This window comes from Salvelinus namaycush, chromosome 34 (assembly GCF_016432855.1).
Source record: "Salvelinus namaycush isolate Seneca chromosome 34, SaNama_1.0, whole genome shotgun sequence".
Taxonomy (NCBI): Eukaryota; Metazoa; Chordata; class Actinopteri; order Salmoniformes; family Salmonidae; genus Salvelinus; species Salvelinus namaycush.
In genome coordinates this window covers 40,175,919-40,201,196 of record NC_052340.1, presented here as the reverse complement: position 1 = coordinate 40,201,196, position 25,278 = coordinate 40,175,919, and the positions used below count along the sequence as shown (strand labels likewise).

General features: G+C 47.7%; 1 protein-coding gene across 4 annotated transcripts; it reads right to left on the bottom strand.

Annotated features, from left to right (window-relative positions):
• Window positions 1-817: 817 nt before the first annotated feature.
• Window positions 818-23,544, bottom strand: LOC120028583 (protein phosphatase 1D-like). 4 transcript variants are annotated; one of them, XM_038973782.1, is made up of 6 exons: window positions 22,906-23,544; window positions 18,590-18,818; window positions 12,814-12,938; window positions 5,667-5,848; window positions 5,123-5,371; window positions 818-3,738 (listed from the first exon to the last, which is right to left on the bottom strand). In XM_038973782.1, the coding sequence occupies exons 1-6, from the start codon at window positions 23,423-23,425 to the stop codon at window positions 3,337-3,339; spliced, it is 1,707 nt and encodes a 568-aa protein (XP_038829710.1). In that variant the 5' UTR covers window positions 23,426-23,544; the 3' UTR covers window positions 818-3,336. The 4 variants fall into 4 exon arrangements, with proteins under 4 accessions (XP_038829710.1, XP_038829711.1, XP_038829712.1 ...); XM_038973783.1 differs by having other exon boundaries at window positions 5,147-5,371; XM_038973785.1 differs by lacking the exons at window positions 818-3,738; window positions 5,123-5,371; window positions 18,590-18,818; window positions 22,906-23,544 and adding an exon at window positions 5,940-7,643 and having other exon boundaries at window positions 5,755-5,848; window positions 12,814-12,914.
• Between the last annotated feature and the right edge of the window lie 1,734 nt (window positions 23,545-25,278).

The window sequence follows — 25,278 nt, the reverse complement described above, 5'->3', positions numbered from 1 at the left end:
AGGCACGACAGCCCACTTGGAGTTTGCCAAAAGGCACCTAAAGGACTCTCAGACCTGATGAAACCAAGATTGAACACGTTGGCCTGAATACCAAGCGTCACGTCTGGAGGAAACCTGGCTCCATCCCTTACGGTGAAGCATCATGCTGTGTTTCAGCAGCAGGGACTGGGAGACTAGTCAGGCTCGAGGGAAAGATGAACGGAGAAAAGTACAGAGAGATCCTTAATGAAAACCTGCTCCAGTGTGCTCAGGACCTCAGACTGGGGGCGAAGGTTCACCTTCCAACAGGACAACAACCTAAACATACAGCCAAGACAACGCAGGAGTGGCTTCGGGACAAGTCTCTGAATGTTCTTAAGTGGCCCAGCCAGAGCCCGGACTTGAACCCAATCGAACATCACTGGAGAGACCTGAAAATAGCTGTGCAGGGACGCTCCCCATCCAACCTGACAGCATGAGAGGATCTGCAGAGAAGAATGGGAGAAACTCCCCAAATACAGGTGTGCCAAGCTTGTAGCGTCATACCAAAGAAGACTCCAGGCTGTAATCACTGCCAAAGGTGCTTCAACAAAGTACTGAGTAAAGGATCTGAATACTTCAGTTTTTTATTTATAATAAATTAGCAAAAATGTCTAAACCTGTTTTTGCTTTGTCATTATGGGGTATTGTGTGTAGCTAAGTAGTGCACTACTTCTGGAATAGGGTTCAATATGGGACGCAACCCAATACTGTTCCTAAAAACATTATGCACAAAACCATCACAAAGTAACAGAAAATATGTCCTGGCAGAACGACACACCAGTATCTCTTCACCTAAAACATTTAAAATGTTTAATCCAACAAAAGAGTTAAAATTAAAAAAATATCTAACACAAATATAGGCCTAGTAGGAAATAAAAAACAAATCGCCCAGTTAAAATTGCACTTTGGTCTAGAAAAACAAAAACTACATACAGAAAATGATTAATAATTTAACGAGAGCTTGTCCTGAAGCAAACGTGACAGTCGGTAGACCTTTCTTAAAACACTATCACTGTCAGAAGTCTGATGCCCTGTAATCACTATGTGACGACAACGGGTCAAATAATAAACCATTTTAAATTGATCACGTCATTCATGACATGAAAGTAATATCCATGTAGGTAAAATTAAGATGGAAGCATCTGACTGCATTTTGAAATAAAACATTGATATCACTCACATGTCAACGAGTCGTATATATCGAGCCGAGCAGTCCTCGTTCAAGTCAATCAAATAAAAGTTCTTATGTAAGACCCCTCCCATAGTATTCTTAAAAACAAACATGTATATTGACAACTAGCTAGTTAACCACTACCATTTTCTCAAAGACCACTGCAGACAGAACCCATAGACTCATTTTCTCTGATAAGACCATTGCAGACAGAACCCATAGACTCATTTTCTCTGATAAGACCACTGCAGACAGAACCCATAGACTCATTTTCTCTGATAAGACCACTGCAGACAGAACCCATAGACTCATTTTCTCTGATAAGACCACTGCAGACAGAACCCATAGACTCATTTTCTCTGATAAGACCACTGCAGACAGAACCCATAGACTCATTTTCTCTGATAAGACCATTGCAGACAGAACCCATAGACTCATTTTCTCTGATAAGACCATTGCAGACAGAACCCATAGACTCATTTTCTCTGATAAGACCACTGCAGACAGACAGAACCCATAGACTCATTTTCTCTGATAAGACCATTGCAGACAGAACCCATAGACTCATTTTCTCTGATAAGACCACTGCAGACAGAACCCATAGACTCATTTTCTCTGATAAGACCATTGCAGACAGAACCCATAGACTCATTTTCTCTGATAAGACCACTGCAGACAGAACCCATAGACTCAACTGGGGTGTTTAAATAGCCTATAGTTCATTGTCTGTAGATCTTGTTGGGGGGGTTAAATTCAGTAAAAAGTTAAGAAAATAGGCTAAGCGTTGCAGTTACGGGTAATGACCACCAGGCGTCATGTGAGCTCATCTGACAGTGGGAACAACAACATCCCGACTGACTATATTATACAGTTCACCTTGTCCAACTATTAATTCATTATTAGTTCACTGGTTTAAACTGTAACAGCACCTTTCAGTTTGGGATCATCTCATTCAATATGTGAAGAAATAACAGAACACACACAATAGAAGAAAAAAAAAACATTTAAAAATCCAATTTAAAACCAGGATGGGCATAGTAACCCATAAAGGATAGGAGGATTGAATACTATGAGGGAATAGCAAGATTATAATAAATATCAAGTGAATATCAAGATTATTAGGACAAAGTGAATTTAGGAAATGGTGGAAATATATTGATTTGAAAATCTAATAATGGTAGGCTATCCTCGTCTATAGCTTCTACAATAGTAAAATAAAACAATGTATAAAAATATATTGCTTTACTTAAAAGTAAGTATCACATGTACTTATCAATGAACCCACGTCAAGATTTGCAGAATATATAAACAGATTGGATAAATTCATACTTTGGGTGATTTTTCTGTCCCCAAAACACCACAAAAAGAAAATAAATATTTAGTCACGACATAATGAGTGAGAGATATCTTGTGGACTTTCACACGCTACCATCACCCAGACGCAGTATTCCAAACTCGTTTTGGAAGTGCCCGTCGACCCCAAATGTTGTGGTTACTTTGGGAAAACTTTGTGTTTTGAAAATGTTACCCTTTCTTTGCATCACAGAGTTACTTACGTGGGTTCAAAATGATTACATGACAGACCACCACTTAAAATCCTTCTCCACCATCCCAGAGAACAGAGTAAGACGAAAGATAACAGAGGACAAGTGAAGAGAATGTGCATAACACAATACCAATATGTAATCCATCAATATGACTAGTAAGTGTCACCAAACAGAGAGGCCACGATCCTGAAAGTGACACCAAACAGAGAGACCACGATCCTGAAAGTGACACCAAACAGAGAGACCACGATCCTGAAAGTGACACCAAACAGAGAGACCACGATCCTGAAAGTGACACCAAACAGAGAGACCACGATCCTGAAAGTGACACCAAACAGAGAGACCACGATCCTGAAAGTGTCACCAAACAGAGAGACCACGATCCTGAAAGTGACACCAAACAGAGAGACCACGATCCTGAAAGTGTCACCAAACAGAGAGACCACGATCCTGAAAGTGACACCAAACAGAGAGACCACGATCCTGAAAGTGACTGGTCTCTCAGTCAGTAGTCATTTGTAAAAGTTTGTGGAAGAGGCAGAATGTTATTGTCTGTCTTGTGTCCCTGTTAGTCCGTCTGTAGAGTGTGTGTGTCTCTCAGCACACACACACGGTGGCCTTGCCGTGTTGCTGCTGGAAAAGCGTGGGGGAAACGTTGGTGGGGGGCGGAGTCAGAGACTGTTTCTGGTCCTTTCCTCCACCTCCTTTTGGCCCCGCTCCCGTTCCCTCGCCATTCTTCCTCCGGGTCCTCTTGGCGGACGGGACGGGGTTGGGTGACGTGTCATCGTGAGTCCGTTTGCCGCCGGGCATCCTGGCGGTGACATCACTAAGCTCCTCCCCCAGGGGAAAACCGGTGCGGGAGTCGTCCGAGTCGGAGAGGGGCGGGCCGAAGGGATCTGATAGGGCCAGGACGTACAGGCTGCTCCCTGATAGGCCGTGTCCACGCTCCAGGGTCGGAAGGAGCTCACACACAGCAGACGACATGTCCATGTCTGGAACCTAGAGAGAGAGAGACAGAGCGAGGGACAGAGAGAGAGAGAGAGACAGAGCGAGGGACAGAGAGAGAGAGAGAGACAGAGGGGGACAGAGAGAGAGAGAGAGACAGAGGGGGACAGAGAGAGAGAGAGAAGGAGAGAGAGAGAGAGAGAGAGAGAGAGGGACAGAGGGGGACAGAGAGAGAGAGAGAGAGAGACAGAGGGGGACAGACGGAGAGAGGGACAGAGGGGGACAGAGAGACAGAGGGGGACAGACGGAGAGAGAGACAGAGGGGGACAGAGAGAAACAGACGGAGAGAAACAGACGGAGAGAGGGACAGAGGGGGACAGACGGAGAGAGGGACAGAGAGACAGAGGGGTACAGACGGAGAGAGGGACAGAGAGACAGAGGGGGACAGACGGAGAGAGGGACAGAGGGGGACAGAGAGAAACAGACGGAGAGAGGGACAGAGGGGGACAGAGAGAAACAGACGGAGAGAGGGACAGAGAGAAACAGACGGAGAGAGGGACAGAGAGAAACAGACAGAGAGGGACAGGGAGAGAGGGACAGAGCGAAACAGACGGCGAGAGGGACAGAGCGAAACAGACGGAGAGAGGGACAGAGCGAAACAGACGGAGAGAGGGACAGAGCGAAACAGACGGAGAGAGGGACAGAGAGAAACAGACGGAGAGAGGGACAGAGAGAAACAGACGGAGAGAGGGACAGAGCGAGAGAGGGGGGACAGAGAGAAACAGATGGCGAGAGGGACAGAGTGAGAGAGGGGGGACAGAGAGAAACAGACGGCGAGAGGGACAGAGTGAGAGAGGGGGGACAGAGAGAAACAGACGGCGAGAGGGACAGAGTGAGAGAGGGGGGACAGAGAGAAACAGACGGAGAGGGACAGATTGAGAGAGGGGGGACAGAGAGAAACAGATGGCGAGAGGGACAGAGTGAGAGAGGGGGAACAGAGAGAAACAGACGGAGAGAGGGACAGAGTGAGAGAGGGGGGACAGAGAGAAACAGACGGCGAGAGGGACAGAGTGAGAGAGGGGGGACAGAGAGAAACAGACGGAGAGAGGGACAGATTGAGAGAGGGGGGACAGAGAGAAACAGACGGCGAGAGGGACAGAGTGAGAGAGGGGGGACAGAGAGAAACAAACGGCGAGAGGGACAGAGTGAGAGAGGGGGGACAGAGAGAAACAGACGGCGAGAGGGACAGAGAGAAACAGACGGCGAAAGGGACAGAGTGAGAGAGGGGGGACAGAGGTATTTCATACAGTACTAATGTAGTAATGAAGTAGTAATTATGATTTAGCCCAAACAGCACCCAGTGCACTATATAGGGAATAGAGGCCATTTCGGAAAGCAGTGCACTATATAGGGAATAGAGGCCATTTTGGACACACACCTTAATATTCCCTCTGCTCTGTACCTTGATGAGTGAGGTGTTGGAGCGGGAGTCCGATGCGGGGCCACAGTGTTGTCCCTCGGCCAGGTTCAGCAGCACCTCCTCATGGTGGAGGGGTTCCTGAGGGACGCCCGGCTCCTGCAGGGCGATCACGATGGCCGACGTGTTGTCCGCACGCAGCATCCTCTGGCGCCACCGCAGGAGGGCGTGGCTCACCAGCTGGCGAGCGCTGGACACCCCGCACGGCGCCTAGGAGGAGAGAGGGGGGGGGGGGGGGGGGGGGGGGGGGTTGTTTACAATAGTTGTGTGATTTAAAAAAAAAATTATGATCATGTTGGTCATACAATAAATTAATTAATCAGACCAGGCTGCACACACAAGCCTCAGTGTCCCGGTTTGAAAAGCCCTGGTCCGTGTTCAGCAGGGAGAAAATGTCTCAAAACAGAGTGATACCTAAACCAATAACAAATAGATTTTTTTTTCTCCCCCCGTTGCAAAAATGTTTTTCCCTACTGAACAGCACACTGACGTAGCCACAACTCACCATGGCCTCATCGTTGTCCTGGCACATGGAGACGGCGTCCTGGGGGGGCACCATGTTCCACAGCCCGTCACTACCCAGGATGATGTAACGGTGTTTATGGGGGTCAAGGGTCAGAACACAGGTGTCTGGCTCCGGGGACACTACAAACTCTCCGCTGTAGAAGTCATAGCTCCACAGGTCCCCTATAGGGACAGAATATAATTCAATAAAATGTTCCTCATCTCACAAGGGAACACTGGATAACAAAGGAGAAGTAGAGGGGGTTTTACACACATCCACAATCATTTACAGTAACTGGACAAAAAGAAGATGAAATGTCTTGCTGTTCCCAACTGCCTCGTTGCCCGTCTTGCTGTTCCCGACTGCCTCGTTGCCCGTCTTGCTGTTCCCGACTGCCTCGTTGCCCGTCTTGCTGTTCCCGACTGCCTCGTTGCCCGTCTTGCGGTTCCCGACTGCCTCGTTGCCCGTCTTGCGGTTCCCGACTGCCTCGTTGCCCGTCTTGCGGTTCCCGACTGCCTCGTTGCCCGTCTTGCGGTTCCCGACTGCCTCGTTGCCCGTCTTGCGGTTCCCGACTGCCTCGTTGCCCGTCTTGCTGTTCCCGACTGCCTCGTTGCCCGTCTTGCTGTTCCCGACTGCCTCGTTGCCCGTCTTGCTGTTCCCGACTGCCTCGTTGCCCGTCTTGCTGTTCCCGACTGCCTCGTTGCCCGTCTTGCTGTTCCCGACTGCCTCGTTGCCCGTCTTGCTGTTCCCGACTGCCTCGTTGCCCGTCTTGCTGTTCCCGACTGCCTCGTTGCCCGTCTTGCTGTTCCCGACTGCCTCGTTGCCCGTCTTGCTGTTCCCGACTGCCTCGTTGCCCGTCTTGCTGTTCCCGACTGCCTCGTTGCCCGTCTTGCTGTTCCCGACTGCCTCGTTGCCCGTCTTGCTGTTCCCGACTGCCTCGTTGCCCGTCTTGCTGTTCCCGACTGCCTCGTTGCCCGTCTTGCTGTTCCCGACTGCCTCGTTGCCCGTCTTGCTGTTCCCGACTGCCTCGTTGCCCGTCTTGCTGTTCCCGACTGCCTCGTTGCCCGTCTTGCTGTTCCCAACAGCCTCGTTGCCCGTCTTGCTGTTCCCAACTGCCTCGTTGCCCGTCTTGCTGTTCCCAACTGCCTCGTTGCCCGTCTTGCTGTTCCCAACTGCCTCGTTGCCCGTCTTGCTGTTCCCAACTGCCTCGTTGCCCGTCTTGCTGTTCCCAACTGCCTCGTTGCCCGTCTTGCTGTTCCCAACTGCCTCGTTGCCCGTCTTGCTGTTCCCAACTGCCTCGTTGCCGTCTTGCTGTTCCCAACTGCCTCGTTGCCCGTCTTGCTGTTCCCAACTGCCTCGTTGCCCGTCTTGCTGTTCCCAACAGCCTCGTTGCCCGTCTTGCTGTTCCCAACAGCCTCGTTGCCCGTCTTGCTGTTCCCAACTGCCTCGTTGCCCGTCTTGCTGTTCCCAACTGCCTCGTTGCCCGTCTTGCTGTTCCCAACAGCCTCGTTGCCCGTCTTGCTGTTCCCAACAGCCTCGTTGCCCGTCTTGCGGTTCCCAACTGCCTCGTTGCCCGTCTTGCGGTTCCCAACTGCCTCGTTGCCCGTCTTGCGGTTCCCAACTGCCTCGTTGCCCGTCTTGCGGTTCCCAACTGCCTCGTTGCCCGTCTTGCTGTTCCCGACTGCCTCGTTGCCCGTCTTGCTGTTCCCGACTGCCTCGTTGCCCGTCTTGCTGTTCCCGACTGCCTCGTTGCCCGTCTTGCTGTTCCCGACTGCCTCGTTGCCCGTCTTGCTGTTCCCGACTGCCTCGTTGCCCGTCTTGCTGTTCCCGACTGCCTCGTTGCCCGTCTTGCTGTTCCCGACTGCCTCGTTGCCCGTCTTGCTGTTCCCGACTGCCTCGTTGCCCGTCTTGCTGTTCCCAACTGCCTCGTTGAGCGCTTTCCATTACAAAGAGAATCTCAACGATTTAGATGGAACGCTGGGTGAAAAGGAAAACAGCAGCATAGAAGAAGAAAATAACTGATAACTGATTGATCGCATGCTGCAAGAATGAATGCACTTAATTGATTATTGAATGTTATGATGGACACAGCTTTGTAGAACCAATCAGGGTTGCCTAGGTTACTACCTAAATGTAATCCGTTAGTTACTAGTTACCTGTCCAAAATTGTAATCAGTAACGTAACTTTTGGATTACCCAATCTCAGTAACGTAATCTGATTACATTAGATTACTTTCCCCTTAAGAGACATTAGAAGAAGACAAAAATGTATGTTACCAATTGAACCGACATCTATTGCAGAATAAATCAATGTTAAAGTTTACATAGCTGGCCATATATGGATGTTAAATGTTACTTTATGGGTTGGTTATGTAGGCTTCTTCTAACCCATCGCTTTCTACTACTTATAATAATATGATTAAATTATATCTTCACGTTAAAAACCAAAGTATCAGAATTTCAGTCATTCCAATGTTATACCCCTTGATCTTCAAGCGATATATATATATATATATATATTCGGCACACGTGATAAATAAACTTTGATTTGAATAGGACTTAGAAATCTGGAAGTATTAGCCTAATAGTTTCACCTGAATATGACCCCCAAAAATAAGGACTTATTAGCCAGTCCTACTGTGTTGTTTATGATTGTGTTGTCATGGACGACGGATTGGGTTCATTGATTCGAGTTGAAAAATAAATGCTGCACTCATGGAATGGCTTTGAGCACTACTGAACAGTGCTATTTACAGGTGATAAATGATTTGCTAAAGACCTATTGTTTACCTTTTATAGTTGGTGACACTTTAAACAGCAGCATTTTATCAAGATATCTAAGGGCAAATCAACAGATGAAACAATAACAAAACGGCCACCCTGCCTTTGTTTTGGTAAAAATATGAGAGATGAGCCTGGAGAAATGTAACCACTCTCAGATTAACAGACAGAGCTATGGATGCAATGACTGACCTTCCATGATATCAAAATGATGGTTTAAACCCATGTTATGAGGCTATACCGTGTGTTTACATTTACAATGTTGACAAACATTGGAGAAAAACAAGTTTATATTTTGGGGTTCTGATGGTGTGTGACAGTTGAACTAAACTCATGAGGCATTTATAAATTATATTCTTCAAGAATCAACGGAGATTACGTTTGCACATTTTGGGGATTATTCAGAGAAATTTTCAGGAATATATGTGCAAATGAATATTAATACCATTTAAATGTATCTGTTTTTTGCATTGGATATATTTCCCATATCATATGGAGACAGAAACATAAACCTTTTACCTTATCAATAGTAGACATAATTGCACATTATTAAATCGTTCCAATATAAATTTTAAAAAACTATTCAGTTACGAATTGATGAAATGAATTGATTAAATTAATTAAATGAGTTGACTCTTCACATGGGATGATTTGATCCGTCGCATCTCCCAAAAACATATTATCTGTAAAATGATAGTGTAGAAACTAAAGCTTTGGTTGTCTTCCTCTCAGGCTTCCATGTCTTCTCCCTGGACCTCCTCAATGTCCACCTCTTGAACATCAGACTCCATGTCTTCTCCCTGGACCTCCTCAATGTCCACCTCTTGAACATCAGACTCCATGTCTTCTCTCCTGGACCTCCTCAATGTCCACCTCTTGAACATCAGACTCCATGTCTTCTCTCCTGGACCTCCTCAATGTCCACCTCTTGAACATCAGACTCCATGTCTTCTCTCCTGGACCTCCTCAATGTCCACCTCTTGAACATCAGACTCTGAGACCTCATCTTCACTGTCACTTTCCAACCTTGTTGAGGATGGCTCGTTGTCAGGCTCAAAAAGCCTCATATTTGCCCGGATGGCCACCAATTTTTCAACCCTTGTATTGGTCAGCCTGTTGCGTGCTTTGGTGTGTGTGTTCCCAAACAAGGACCAGTTGCGCTCTGAGGCTGCTGATGTTGGTGGGATTTGGAGGATGATGGAGGCAACAGGGGAAGGAGCCTCAGATCCACAAAGTCCCTTCCACCAGGTGGCTGATGAGATATGTTGGCACGACTGCCATATTGCATCTCCATCCCAAAGCCCTTACTTGGAAGTGAACGTTGCCCTCATCCAGGCCAAGGTGGCGAGACACGGTAGTGATGACGCCATAGGCCTTGTTGATCTCTGCACCAGACAGGATGCTCTTGCTCTGACAGCTGATGCTTAAAGTCAATAATAAGTCATAAATATCAATAATAAGTGATATCCGTATCGCCGTAGACTACACCACTGCTGTCATGCTTACCTCCAAGCATTTATTCCAGTTGGATAATCTTTGGATGCCGACAGCAGTCGCACCATGGGAAGACGTAGCTTGGACTGTAACCTACAAAAGCCTATTCCTGCTCTATTCCCACAATCCATCAAACACATTGGTGTGTCATCATAATGGTCTCTGATTGGTGGTCATCATTTGGTGTGTCATCATAGTGGTCTCTGATTGGTGGTCATCATTTGGTGTGTCATCGTAGTGGTCTCTGATTGGTGGTCATCATTTGGTGTGTCATCGTAGTGGTCTCTGATTGGTGGTCATCATTTGGTGTGTCATCGTAGTGGTCTCTGATTGGTGGTCATCATTTGGTGTGTCATCAGTGGTCTTTGATTGGTGGTCATCATTTGGTGTGTCATCATAGTGGTCTCTGATTGGTGGTCATCATTTAGTGTGTCATCGTAGTGGTCTCTGATTGGTGGTCATCATTTGGTGTGTCATCATAGTGGTCTCTGATTGGTGGTCATCAGTTGGTGTGTCATCGTAGTGGTCTCTGATTGGTGGTCATCATTTGGTGTGTCATCGTAGTGGTCTCTGATTGGTGGTCATCATTTGGTGTGTCATCGTAGTGGTCTCTGATTGGTGGTCATCATTTGGTGTGTCATCATAGTGGTCTCTGATTGGTGGTCATCATTTGGTGTGTCATCGTAGTGGTCTCTGATTGGTGGTCATCATTTGGTGTGTCATCGTAGTGGTCTCTGATTGGTGGTCATCATTTGGTGTGTCATCGTAGTGGTCTGTGATTGGTGGTCAGACTCACTCAGGTGGAACAAACTTAAACGTGTGCCTTTTTTCAACGCTGATTTGAATGTCATTGAGACATCAAAGAAGTGTCAAAGATTTTTTTTTTGCAAACATCTTTTCTGAATTTAAAAGTAATCATCGAAGTAATCTAGTTTTTCAAAAGTATCTGTAACCTGATAAAAAGAAAATCATTGCTGGTGACGTTACGGATTACAGTTACCGGTTTTTATATAATCCCTTACATGTAACAGATTAGTTACCGGTTTTTATATAATCCCTTACATGTAACGGATTAGTTACCGTTTTTTATATAATCCCTTACATGTAACAGATTAGTTACCGGTTTTTATATAATCCCTTACATGTAACGGATTAGTTACCGGTTTTTATATAATCCCTTACATGTAACAGATTACAGTTACCGGTTTTTATATAATCCCTTACATGTAACAGATTAGTTACAGGTTTTTATATAATCCCTTACATGTAACGGATTAGTTACCGGTTTTTATATAATCCCTTACATGTAACAGATTACAGTTACCGGTTTTTATATAATCCCTTACATGTAAAAGATTACATGTAATCCGTTACTCCTCAAACCTGGAACCAAAACAGACACATCCTCAGCTCAACAAACACAAACTCGAGAACGAATCGATTGGGGAGCTGCAGTTCACCAACGATATTGTGCCTAAATCACCCTCATGGAAGTCAACCACTGCATTCGACCAAGAGTCGTTCACAATCTGGCCACAACTAGACCTCGTTTCAAATGTATCAAGAAATAATCTTATTTGGATGCCTAGAAATCAACAAATGTAGGTTTATGTTGTTTAAAGCACACGTTTACAAGTCTCGGTCACAAATGACAGCTCCCTACGGTGAACGAGGCTTATAGAATCATAACTCTTTCGAGTTTTCAGTTCATCACTCGCCGGTCCTGCTCTGGGCATTACGGACTCAAATTAAAAGAAAATGTGTCTAAATATGATTTATTTTGACTGAACGAGTCAAACAGAAAACCGTGTCAGTAAAAAGAGCAGAACTTGCCCCCATCACTAAGTGGCTTTAGCCCGGGCAAGTCCAGGCGGGTTGCCTAGCAACACGTGCCTCTGAGTGAGGCAACTTCTGTTTAGTGCAACTAATGTCCATGACTTGGTGAACGTGTTCGGACCGAACGGCCAGTGCGACAGCTCCAACGGCTTTGAAAAGAATAAAGGTTTCAGGTAATGGGGAGAAACATTAACGAAATAATCAAACTATTTCCATAAAAATGGAAATGAACCTCTGTGGAGCTTTAAGACCACAACAACGTACCTAGAGCTCTGGCCACAGCCAGGAAAGGGATCTGGTCACAGCCAGGAACGGGATCTGGCCACAGCCAGGAAAGGGATCTGGCCACAACAACGTACCTAGAGCTCTGGCCACAGCCAGGAAAGGGATCTGGCCACAACAACGTACCTAGAGCTCTGGCCACAGCCAGGAAAGGGATCTGGCCACAACAACGTACCTAGAGCTCTGGCCACAGCCAGGAAAGGGATCTGGCCACAGCCAGGAACGGGATCTGGCCACAGCCAGGAACGGGATCTGGCCACAGCCAGGAAAGGGATCTGGCCACAACAACGTACCTAGAGCTCTGGCCACAGCCAGGAAAGGGATCTGGCCACAACAACGTACCTAGAGCTCTGGCCACAGCCAGGAAAGGGATCTGGCCACAACAACGTACCTAGAGCTCTGGCCACAGCCAGGAAAGGGATCTGGCCACAACAACGTACCTAGAGCTCTGGCCACAGCCAGGAAAGGGATCTGGCCACAACAACGTACCTAGAGCTCTGGCCACAGCCAGGAAAGGGATCTGGCCACAGCCAGGAACGGGATCTGGCCACAGCCAGGAAAGGGATCTGGCCACAACAACGTACCTAGAGCTCTGGCCACAGCCAGGAAAGGGATCTGGCCACAACAACGTACCTAGAGCTCTGGCCACAGCCAGGAAAGGGATCTGGCCACAGCCAGGAAAGGGATCTGGCCACAACAACGTACCTAGAGCTCTGGCCACAGCCAGGAAAGGGATCTGGCCACAACAACGTACCTAGAGCTCTGGCCACAGCCAGGAAAGGGATCTGGTCGATGACAGTGCTCCTCCGGACGGGCCCGTTATGAGTCAGTCTGGGTCTCTTCCACACCACCCGGTTCACACCAGACTTCTTTATCACACTGGAGATAGGACAAACAGGACAGTTATCACACTGGAGATAGGAGAGAGAGAGGCAGGACAGTTATCACACTGGAGATAGGAGGGAGACAGACAGGACAGTTATCACACTGGAGATAGGAGAGAGAGAGACAGGACAGTTATCACACTGGAGATAGGAGGGAGAGACAGACAGGACAGTTATCACACTGGAGATAGGAGGGAGAGACAGACAGGACAGTTATCTAACTGGAGATGGGAGGCAGAGAGACAGACAGGACAGTTATCTCACTGGGGATAGGAGGGAGAGACAGACAGGACAGTTATCTAACTGGAGATAGGAGGGAGAGACAGACAGGACAGTTATCACACTGGATATAGGAAGGAGGGAGAGACAGACAGGACAGTTATCTCACTGGAGATGGGAGGCAGAGAGACAGACAGGACAGTTATCTCACTGGGGATAGGAGGGAGAGACAGACAGGACAGTTATCTCACTGGGGATAGGAGGGAGAGACAGACAGGACAGTTATCTCACTGGAGACAGGAGGGAGAGACAGACAGGACAGTTATCTCACTGGAGATAGGAGGGAGAGACAAACAGGACAGTTATCTCACTGGATATAGGAGGGAGAGACAGACAGGACAGTTATCTAACTGGAGATAGGAGGGAGAGACAAACAGGACAGTTATCTCACTGGAGATAGGAGGGAGAGACAAACAGGACAGTTATCTCACTGGAGATAGGAGGGAGAGACAAACAGGACAGTTATCTCACTGGATATAGGAAGGAGGGAGAGACAGACAGGACAGTTATCTCACTGGATATAGGAGGGAGAGACAAACAGGACAGTTATCTCACTGGATATAGGAAGGAGGGAGAGACAGACAGGACAGTTATCTCACTGGATATAGGAGGGAGAGACAAACAGGACAGTTATCTCACTGGAGATAGGAGCGAGAGACAAACAGGACAGTTATCTCACTGGAGATAGGAGCGAGAGACAAACAGGACAGTTATCTCACTGGATATAGGAGGGAGAGACAAACAGGACAATTATCTCACTGGAGATAGGAGGGAGAGACAAACAGGACAGTTATCTCACTGGAGATAGGAGGGAGAGACAGACAGGACAGTTATCTAACTGGAGACAGGAGGGAGAGAGACAGACAGGACAGTTATCACACTGGAGATAGGAGGGAGAGAGACAGACAGGTGAGTTATCTAACTGGAGACAGGAGGCAGAGAGACAGACAGGACAGTTATCATAGACAGTAAGGTAGTGATGAAGAAGTAGTTATGATTTAGCCAGTCAGTGTCACAAAAGGCATTACCTTTATAGTGTACTACTTGTGACCAGGCTCTACATAAGGAATAGGGAGCTACTTTATAGTGTACTACTTGTGACCAGGCTCTACATAAGGAATAGGGAGCTACTTTATAGTGTACTACTTGTGACCAGGCTCTAGATAAGGAATAGGGAGTTACTTGGGACACATTTTTACAAAATGTTTAATAAACCATTAACACGTCTTATAAAAGGCTTATTATTAGTAGTAGCATAAAATGTTCCAAAACGACTTGCTCAATAACCTACCTTTATTTCAACTGGCTAGACCAGCACAATATATTGGCAGTAAACTGCTGCGATGCTGATGACTAGTCTGGCAAGAGTCTTAAAGTCACTGGGGGGAAAAAATCCCTCCAAGCTCACTTGCTCTGTGGGCATCACTGGCTTCATCCCAAATAGTACCCCCATTCCCCGTAGTGCACTACTTATGACCAGGAACATTTGGGACGCACACTATGTGTTCCTTATCTGAAGGAGATCGCTCTACAGTAGCGTGTCGTTTACCCAGTCAGCTCTAGAGTAGCGTGTCGTTTACCCAGTCAGCTCTAGAGTAGCGTGTCGTTTACCCAGTCAGCTCTACAGTAGCGTGTCGTTTACCCAGTCAGCTCTAGAGTAGCGTGTCGTTTACCCAGTCAGCTCTAGAGTAGCGTGTCGTTTACCCAGTCAGCTCTACAGTAGCGTGTCGTTTACCCAGTCAGCTCTAGAGTAGCGTGTCGTTTACCCAGTCAGCTCTAGAGTAGCGTGTCGTTTACCCAGTCAGCTCTAGAGTAGCGTGTCGTTTACCCAGTCATCTCTACAGTAGCGTGTCGTCTACCCAGTCAGCTCTAGAGTAGCGTGTCGTTTACCCAGTCAGCTCTAGAGTAGCGTGTCGTTTACCCAGTCATCTCTACAGTAGCGTGTCGTTTACCCAGTCAGCTCTACAGTAGCGTGTCGTCTACCCAGTCAGCTCTACAGTAGCGTGTCGTTTATCCAGTCAGCTCTACAGTAGCGTGTCGTCTACCCAGTCAGCTCTACAGTAGCGTGTCGTTTACCCAGTCAGCTCTACAGTAGCGTGTCGTCTACCCAGTCAGCTCTACAGTAGCGTGTCGTTTACCCAGTCAGCTCTACAGTAGCGTGTCGTTTACCCAGTCAGCTCTAGAGTAGCGTGTCGTCTACCCAGTCAGCTCTACAGTAGCGTGTCGTCTACCCAGTCAGCTCTACAGTAGCGTGTCGTCTACCCAGTCAGCTCTACAGTAGCGTGTCGTTTACCCAGTCAGCTCTACAGTAGCGTGTCGTTTACCCAGTCAGCTCTAGAGTAGCGTGTCGTTTACCCAGTCAGCTCTACAGTAGCGTGTCGTTTACCCAGTCAGCTCTAGAGTAGCGTGTCGTTTACCCAGTCAGCTCTACAGTAGCGTGTCGTCTACCCAGTCAGCTCTACAGTAGCGTGTCGTTTACCCAGTCAGCTCTAGAGTAGCGTGTCGTTTACCCAGTCAGCTCTACAGTAGCGTGTCGTTTACCCAGTCAGCTCTACAGTAGCGTGTCGTCTACCCAGTCAGCTCTACAGTAGCGTGTCGTCTACCCAGTAATCTCTACAGTAGCGTGTCGTTTACCCAGTCAGCTCTACAGTAGCGTGTCGTTTACCCAGTCAGCTCTAGAGTAGCGTGTCGTTTACCCAGTCAGCTCTAGAGTAGCGTGTCGTTTACCCAGTCAGCTCTAGAGTAGCGTGTCGTCTACCCAGTCATCTCTACAGTAGCGTGTCGTCTACCCAGTCAGCTCTACAGTAGCGTGTCGTTTACCCAGTCAGCTCTACAGTAGCGTGTCGTTTACCCAGTCAGCTCTACAGTAGCGTGTCGTTTACCCAGTCAGCTCTACAGTAGCGTGTCGTTTACCCAGTCATCTCTACAGTAGCGTGTCGTTTACCCAGTCAGCTCTACAGTAGCGTGTCGTCTACCCAGTCAGCTCTACAGTAGCGTGTCGTCTACCCAGTCAGCTCTACAGTAGCGTGTCGTTTACCCAGTCAGCTCTACAGTAGCGTGTCGTTTACCCAGTCAGCTCTACAGTAGCGTGTCGTTTACCCAGTCATCTCTACAGTAGCGTGTCGTTTACCCAGTCAGCTCTACAGTAGCGTGTCGTTTACCCAGTCATCTCTACAGTAGCGTGTCGTTTACCCAGTCAGCTCTACAGTAGCGTGTCGTTTACCCAGTCAGCTCTACAGTAGCGTGTCGTTTACCCAGTCAGCTCTAGAGTAGCGTGTCGTTTACCCAGTCAGCTCTACAGTAGCGTGTCGTTTACCCAGTCAGCTCTACAGTAGCGTGTCGTTTACCCAGTCAGCTCTACAGTAGCGTGTCGTTTACCCAGTCAGCTCTAGAGTAGCGTGTCGTTTACCCAGTCAGCTCTAGAGTAGCGTGTCGTTTACCCAGTCAGCTCTACAGTAGCGTGTCGTTTACCCAGTCAGCTCTACAGTAGCGTGTCGTCTACCCAGTCAGCTCTAGAGTAGCGTGTCGTTTACCCAGTCAGCTCTAGAGTAGCGTGTCGTTTACCCAGTCATCTCTACAGTAGCGTGTCGTCTACCCAGTCAGCTCTAGAGTAGCGTGTCGTTTACCCAGTCAGCTCTAGAGTAGCGTGTCGTTTACCCAGTCAGCTCTAGAGTAGCGTGTCGTTTACCCAGTCAGCTCTAGAGTAGCGTGTCGTTTACCCAGTCAGCTCTAGAGTAGCGTGTCGTTTACCCAGTCAGCTCTACAGTAGCGTGTCGTTTACCCAGTCAGCTCTACAGTAGCGTGTCGTTTACCCAGTCAGCTCTAGAGTAGCGTGTCGTTTACCCAGTCATCTCTACAGTAGCGTGTCGTTTACCCAGTCAGCTCTACAGTAGCGTGTCGTTTACCCAGTCAGCTCTAGAGTAGCGTGTCGTTTACCCAGTCAGCTCTAGAGTAGCGTGTCGTTTACCCAGTCAGCTCTAGAGTAGCGTGTCGTTTACCCAGTCAGCTCTACAGTAGCGTGTCGTTTACCCAGTCAGCTCTAGAGTAGCGTGTCGTTTACCCAGTCAGCTCTACAGTAGCGTGTCGTTTACCCAGTCAGCTCTAGAGTAGCGTGTCGTTTACCCAGTCAGCTCTAGAGTAGCGTGTCGTTTACCCAGTCAGCTCTACAGTAGCGTGTCGTTTACCCAGTCAGCTCTACAGTAGCGTGTCGTCTACCCAGTCAGCTCTACAGTAGCGTGTCGTTTACCCAGTCAGCTCTACAGTAGCGTGTCGTTTACCCAGTCAGCTCTACAGTAGCGTGTCGTTTACCCAGTCAGCTCTACAGTAGCGTGTCGTTTACCCAGTCAGCTCTAGAGTAGCGTGTCGTTTACCCAGTCAGCTCTACAGTAGCGTGTCGTTTACCCAGTCAGCTCTAGAGTAGCGTGTCGTTTACCCAGTCAGCTCTACAGTAGCGTGTCGTTTACCCAGTCAGCTCTACAGTAGCGTGTCGTCTACCCAGTCAGCTCTACAGTAGCGTGTCGTTTACCCAGTCAGCTCTACAGTAGCGTGTCGTTTACCCAGTCAGCTCTACAGTAGCGTGTCGTCTACCCAGTCATCTCTACAGTAGCGTGTCGTCTACCCAGTCAGCTCTAGAGTAGCGTGTCGTTTACCCAGTCAGCTCTAGAGTAGCGTGTCGTTTACCCAGTCAGCTCTACAGTAGCGTGTCGTTTACCCAGTCAGCTCTACAGTAGCGTGTCGTTTACCCAGTCAGCTCTACAGTAGCGTGTCGTTTACCCAGTCAGCTCTAGAGTAGCGTGTCGTTTACCCAGTCAGCTCTAGAGTAGCGTGTCGTTTACCCAGTCAGCTCTAGAGTAGCGTGTCGTTTACCCAGTCAGCTCTAGAGTAGCGTGTCGTTTACCCAGTCAGCTCTACAGTAGCGTGTCGTTTACCCAGTCAGCTCTACAGTAGCGTGTCGTTTACCCAGTCAGCTCTACAGTAGCGTGTCGTTTATCCGACGTCTGTCCATCCCTCTAGTCAAATCACCCAGTCCGTTTTTCTGTAGTTTTCCACCAAGCAGACATAGATGCTACAATGCTTCATCTGACTGTGAGTTTCCATTAGAATAGACAATGTTGTTATCACCCAAAGCAGACAAGAGTTTAGGTTGCTATTGTGCAAAAGAGAGAGGGAGACATGATTCTTGGCACAAACCCATTCTCTTGTCATAGGGGCTGTTGTTTTGGATGCACAGTCACACGAGGGTACGGTTGTTGGGGGCCCTCGTACACTATTATATGTTAGGCTAGTCTGTCAGACAGACTAAACATTACCATGTTGAGTTGGCTGGCTAGACAACCTAGTAGGGTAGTATGTGTTGGTCAGTCTTACCTGCCCCCCAGCCCTTCGATGCGTTCTCTCTCCTTGGGCAGCTCAGGCTTGTGGTCCTGTGTCACCTCCACGGCCCTGATGAACTGGTCCGTGGGGTCATCCTGGACCCCCAGCACTATGGCAGAGTCTCCTACGTGAGCCACGTACATTCGGTCCCCCCGGATGACCACTACACTGGCCGTGGTGCCTGAGGTGCTGGGAAGCCCTGTGAGAGTTTTGGGCCATTCGGCTGCAGAGGGAAGGAAAAGAGGGAGGGAGAACATGTTGAACTATTGGAACTTGCCCAGCCTTAGAAGTAGCCTTCAGACTAACCTACTTCTCTTTAACTCCAACCCTGTTCCTGGAGAGAAACCCTCCTGTAGGTTTTAACTCCAACCCTGTTCCTGGAGAGATACCCTCCTGTAGGTTTTAACTCCAACCCTGTTCCTGGAGAGATACCCTCCTGTAGGTTAACTCCAACCCCGTTCCTGGAGAGAAACCCTCCTGTAGGTTTTAACTCCAACCCTGTTCCTGGAGAGAAACCCTCCTGTAGGTTTTAACTCCAACCCCGTTCCTGGAGAGAAACCCTCCTGTTGGTTTTAACTCCAACCCCGTTCCTGGAGAGAAACCCTCCTGTAGGTTTTAACTCCAACCCCGTTCCTGGAGAGAAACCCTCCTGTAGGTTTTAACTCCAACCCTGTTCCTGGAGAGATACCCTCCTGTAGGTTTTAACTCCAACCCCGTTCCTGGAGAGAAACCCTCCTGTAGGTTTTAACTCCAACCCTGTTCCTGGAGAGATACCCTCCTGTAGGTTTTAACTCCAACCCCGTTCCTGGAGAGAAACCCTCCTGTAGGTTTTAACTCCAACCCTGTTCCTGGAGAGATACCCTCCTGTAGGTTTTAACTCCAACCCTGTTCCTGGAGAGATACCCTCCTGTAGGTTTTAACTCTAACCCTGTTCCTAGAGAGATACCCTCCTGTAGGTTTTAACTCCAACCCTGTTCCTGGAGAGAAACCCTCCTGTAGGTTTTAACTCCAACCCTGTTCCTGGAGAGATACCCTCCTGTAGGTTTTAACTCCAACCCTGTTCCTGGAGAGAAACCCTCCTGTAGGTTTTAACTCCAACCCTGTTCCTGGAGAGCTACCCTCCTGTAGGTTTTAACTCCAACCCTGTTCCTGGAGAGAAACCCTCCTGTAGGTTTTAACTCCAACCCTGTTCCTGGAGAGAAACCCTCCTGTAGGTTTTAACTCCAACCCCCGGTTCTATTAATTAGCTGGTTGATAAGCTGAATCAGGTTAGTTTACAACTGGGATTGAAGCAAAAACCTACAGGAGGGCAGCCCCTGATACGGGGAACGGGCAGCCCCTGATACGGGGATCGGGCAGCCCCTGATACGGGGAACGGGATCGGGCAGCCCCTGATACGGGGATCGGGCAGCCCCTGATAGGGGGAACGGGATCGGGCAGCCCCTGATAGGGGGAACGGGATCGGGTAGCCCCTGATACGGGGAACGGGATCGGGCAGCCCCTGATAGGGGGAACGGGATCGGGCAGCCCCTGATAGGGGGAACGGGATCGGGCAGCCCCTGATAGGGGGAACGGGATCGGGCAGCCCCTGATACGGGGAACGGGATCGGGCAGCCCCTGATAGGGGGAACGGGATCGGGCAGCCCCTGATAGGGGGAACGGGATCGGGCAGCCCCTGATACGGGGAACGGGATCGGGCAGCCCCTGATACGGGGAACGGGATCGGGCAGCTCCTGATACGGGGAACGGGATCGGGCAGCCCCTGATACCCTTTGGGACACATCCATAGACATTTAACAAATAGCCTCGTTGCTACACATTTTAGTTTCAGGTGAGCACTAACGGCTTGATTTAGTTGATATGTTGAATCAGGTGTGTTAATACTCGGCGGGAACACAAATGCGCACGTCCTTGGGGTTTCCCAGGACTAGACTAGCCCGCCGTTTGGATGCTCTTTCTGTATAGAGCAGGGGTTCCCCAACTTTTTCACTCTTATAAATATCTCTCTGAGGTTTGTAAAGACGAACATGACAAGAGGAACTGATGATGCAATACCCAATATTAGAAATTGTACCTTGTACATTCTACTATTATAACTTTCAAGAGTAAGTTTAAAGCAGTGGCGGTCGGTGACGTTTAAGATAAGGGAGGACGATTAGTTTTTTTAATGAGCACGGCCTTGTTTCTATTACACCATATTGGATGACTGTCATTCATATTCCATTCACCCGGCTCAATGTAACGTCGATAGGTTTAGGCTGCTACATGATACTCAAATGTTCCCTGTACTAAACCCATCATGAAGTTGCTACAACCTAGTTTATGAAAGGTTTACAACGTCGATGCACACAGGTCAAGAGAATAATTTGAGTAATCAAGGTGACAGACAGTGACATATTCAATACCTCTTTGTACACACTTGCTTGCATATAGCTGATCTAGGGTGTAATCTTTAGTCCAACAGTTGCAAACGAGAGTTTCTATTGGACAAATTCAGGTATGTTTATCCCCGTTTCGTTCCGTTTAAGAAAAGTTTTAACAGAATCGGCGTAATGAAAACACCCCTGGTCACACGCAAACACAGTTCACTTTCATAGCAGCCACATACAAACAGCATGATCATTTTGCTCGTTAATTCCTTCTCGCATCTACGCGTTGTCCTCCGCACACCTTTTCCCTTCGCTCGTGGACTTCAACACATCAGCGGGTTGTGACCAGGCGGAAAAACCTTTCTCGTTGTCACAATTTTAGCTAACATCAGTTAACATAGAACTAGAACGAAGGCCTTATTAAACCTGCTACAATGATGCAGTACAGTGTACAGTCAGCAAGCAGCTTAGCAGTTACACCGGCGGGCCCCGGTGGTAATACATGTATAAAACACAAATGCTTACCTTGACTTGGAAGATTTTCAGTGTTAGATAGCCATAGCTAGCTAGCTAACATGGCATCCCTCTCCGTTTGAGCCGGGTGTTTGAGTAGTCTAAATTAGCAAGCTGCAACAAAATATGTCTCTCTCGCTTCTCCTTCATTTTTGACCAAATTAATTTGTTTAAAACTGTTGCGAGTAGTTGACTCAAAGAGAGAGAAAGACAATAGTTGAACAGTTTTAAACAAATTAATTTGGTCAAAAATGAAGGAGAATCGCGAGAGACATATTTTGTTGCAACTTGCTAATTTAGCCTACTCAAACACCCACTGCCGTGCTAGCTAGCTGTAGCTTATGCTTTCAGTACTAGATTCATTATCTGATGCTTTGATTGGGTGGACAACAAGTCAGTTCATGCTGCAAGAGCTCCGATAGGAAGGAGGACATCCTCTGGAAGTTGTCATAATTACCGTGTAAGTATTTGGAAGGGGGTGAAAGCCATGAGCCTCCTAGGTTTTGTATTGAAGTCAATGTACCCAGAGGAGGACAGAAGCTAGCTGTCCTCCGGCTACACCATGGTGCTACCCTACAGAGTGCTGTTGAGTCTACTGTAGAACTTCATTGCAAAACAGTGGGTTTTAATCAATTATTTGGTGATGTGAATATATTTAGTATAGTTGTATCTTTAATGTTTCACTATTGGTATTTTTATGAAATTCACTGAGGACCCCTTCCACTTCTGATGAGCCTCCACTGGTTGAAAGGCAGACTGAGTGGGGGTGGCATGCCCCACAGTTTGGAAACCACTGGTGTAGGGCAGACTGTGTACTAGTGACTTGACAGGGCAGTTGAAAGATCCAGAGCAGATCGCTGACGACTGCCCTCACAGCTGATAAGCCAAGAGACTAATTCATCAAACGGATAAGAGGCGATGGGGGACGCAATGGTTTTTACAAATCCAATACATATGATGCGTCTCCTTTACAACCAACATTATCAGATGTCACATGCTGCCAGGCCTGCCTACTACAGCAATAAACCGGATTTGGTATGCCGTCGACGTCAAGCAACCGTCGCGAACTCTTTCCAAACAAGCAGCTAAACCCATTGTCATCCGTATCGAAGACAAACAGAGGAAGAAGACAACCGTATAAAAAGCCCATTCCCAGAGCCCCGCACACCCGCCTGTCCGTGTGACCTGATAGGCTGGGGGTTTAGATAGGAATCATGGGATGTCTCTTTCTTTGCTCTACTACTGACAGATGGGCAGCAGTGGTAGGTTTATTTTGATGGTTAAGCCAGAGAACCCAAACCACACATTCAGCAACATCGAGCCTGTGGTGGCCATTTAATTCGTAGCGTTTGCTAGCTAAATGCAAGAGATGCGACAACAAATCCCAATATACATATTTAGCTAGACACATGGATGATTCTAACTTACGCAGCTTTTTCCACATGGCATGGTGGCAGGCAACGAAACCTTTACGAATAGCTGCACACACTTCCTCGTCATCCTTGGACCAAAACCCCCGCTGTTTCTTGATGAATTCCCATAAATAGTCCCGTGCGAATTGCGCTGCCTCTCGGCCTCCGTGGCCATCAAACACCGCGAAGAAAGCCACTGAGCGCTGGGGGCGGTTATCGCTCTCCGCCGGTGAACTCTCCACTGTCGAAACTGCAGAACAACTTTGGTCCCCATTTTGTACATTTTGTGTCCATGAAACTGTAGTGGAGGCAGATAGAGGCTCGTTCAGTGCGTTGTGTACAGTCCGATCAGACTGCTCGTTTTCAGGCACAATGTCGACCGTCGAGCTATCTCCTTTGGTATCATCTTGTTCGTCCGAGTTCAGCTCGTCTTCCCCGGACTCGGGCTCCACTACAACCTCGGTAACGTCCTCCATGTATTTCCTGCCTCCCTGGTCGGAGAAAACACTCACTCGCATCAACAATGCGTTTTCCATGGCGGTAGGGACGTCTTGATTCAGATGCTGGGTGTTTGTAGTAGCTAAAAAATGACCTAAAAGTATTTTAAGTTAAGTTTATGGCCGCTTAATGATCAATCACCCGCTTTTGGTCTTTGTTTATTTTCAAGCCTTGTAGGCATGCCCAGAAACGCATTGACGTCAGAGCTGTATCAACTGGGGTAAATTCTGTAATACTCCAGTGCGCCACCTACTGGATGTGTAAATGCTTCATAAACAACGGGTTGATTAACAGTGACACGCTTGCTTATGGGCCCTTCCCCCTTCCCAACAATGCAGAGAGAAAAATGAGAAGGGATAACTTGGCTATATACACGGAGTACCAGTACCAAGTCCATGTGCAGGGGTACGAGGTAATTGAGGTAGATACAGTACCAGTCAAACGTTTGGACACACCTACTCATTCCAGGGTTTTTAAAGTAATTTTTACTATTTTCTACATTGTAGAATAATAGAGAAGACGTCAAAACTATGAAATAACACATATGGAGTATTTTCCCCCCCAGGAGACTTAAAAAGATTTGGCATGTGTCCCCAGATCCTCAAAAAGTGTTTTTTATTTTAATTTTAATTTAACCTTTATTTAACTAGGCAAGTCAGTTAAGAACATTCTTATTCACAATGACGGTCTACCAGGGAACGGGGGCTGGAATTTAAACAATTTAATTATATATATATATATATAGGACAAAACACACATCACGACAAGAGAGACAACACAACACTACATAAAGAGAGACCTAAGACAACAACATTGCAAGGCAGCTACACATGACAACAGCATGGTAGCAGCACAAAACATGGTACAAACATTATTGGTCACAGACAACAGCACAAAGGGCAAGAAGGTAGAGACAACAATACATCACACAAAGCAGCCACAACTGTCAGTAAGAGTGTCCATGATTGAGTCTTTGAATGAAGAGATTGAGATAAAACTGTCGTTTGAGTGTTTGTTGCAGCTCGTTCCAGTCACTAGCTACAGCGAACTGAAAAGACGAGCGACCCAGGGATGTGTGTGCTTTGGGGACCTTTAACAGAATGTGACTGGCAGAACGGGTGTTGTATGTGGAGGATGAGGGGTGCAGTAGATATCTCAGATAGGGGGGAGTGAGGCGTAAGAGGGTTTTATAAATAAGCATCAACCACTGGGTCTTCCGACAAGTATACAGAGATGACCAGTTCACAGAAGAGTAAAGAGTGCAGTGATGTGTCCTATAAGGAGCATTGGTGGAAAAACTGATGGCCGAATGGTAAAGAACATCTAACCGCTCGAGAGCACCCTTACCTGCCGATCTATAAATTACGTCTCCGTAATCTAGCATGGGTAGTAGAATGGTCATCTGAATCAGGGTTAGTTTGGCATCTGGGGTGAAAGAGGAGCGATTACGATAGAGGAAACCAAGTCTAGATTTAACCTTAGCCTGCAGCTTTGATATGTGCTGAGAGAAGGACCGTCTAGCCATACTCCCAAGTACTTGTATGAGGTGACTACCTCAAGCTCTAATCCCTCAGAGGTAGTAATCACACCGGTGGGGAGAGGGGCATTCTTCTTACCAAACCACATTACCTTTGTTTTGGAGGTGTTCAGAACAAGGTAAGGGCTTAAGGGCAGAGAAAGCTTGTTGGACACTAAGAAAAAGCTTTGTTGTAGAGCATTTAACACAAAATCCGGGGAGGGGCCAGCTGAGTATAAGACTGTATCATCTGCATATACTGTAAATGGATGAGAGAGCTTCCTACTGCCTGAGCTGTGTTGTTTATGTAAATTAAGAAGTGCGTGGGGCCTAGGATTGAGCCTTGGGGTACTCCCTTGGTGACAGGCAGTGGCT

Bases quoted from the DNA above. Each gene is read 5' to 3' on its own strand.
- LOC120028583 (XM_038973782.1), bottom strand. From the start codon at position 23,425: ATGGAAAACGCATTGTTGATGCGAGTGAGTGTTTTCTCCGACCAGGGA. The intron at 12,939-18,589 runs GTAAGACTGACC...TCCTATCTCCAG, and splicing joins ATCGAAGGGCTGGGGGGCAG to TGTGATAAAGAAGTCTGGTG. The intron at 3,739-5,122 runs GTGTGTGTCCAA...CTCTCTCTCTAG, and splicing joins AGAGCAGAGGGAATATTAAG to GTTCCAGACATGGACATGTC.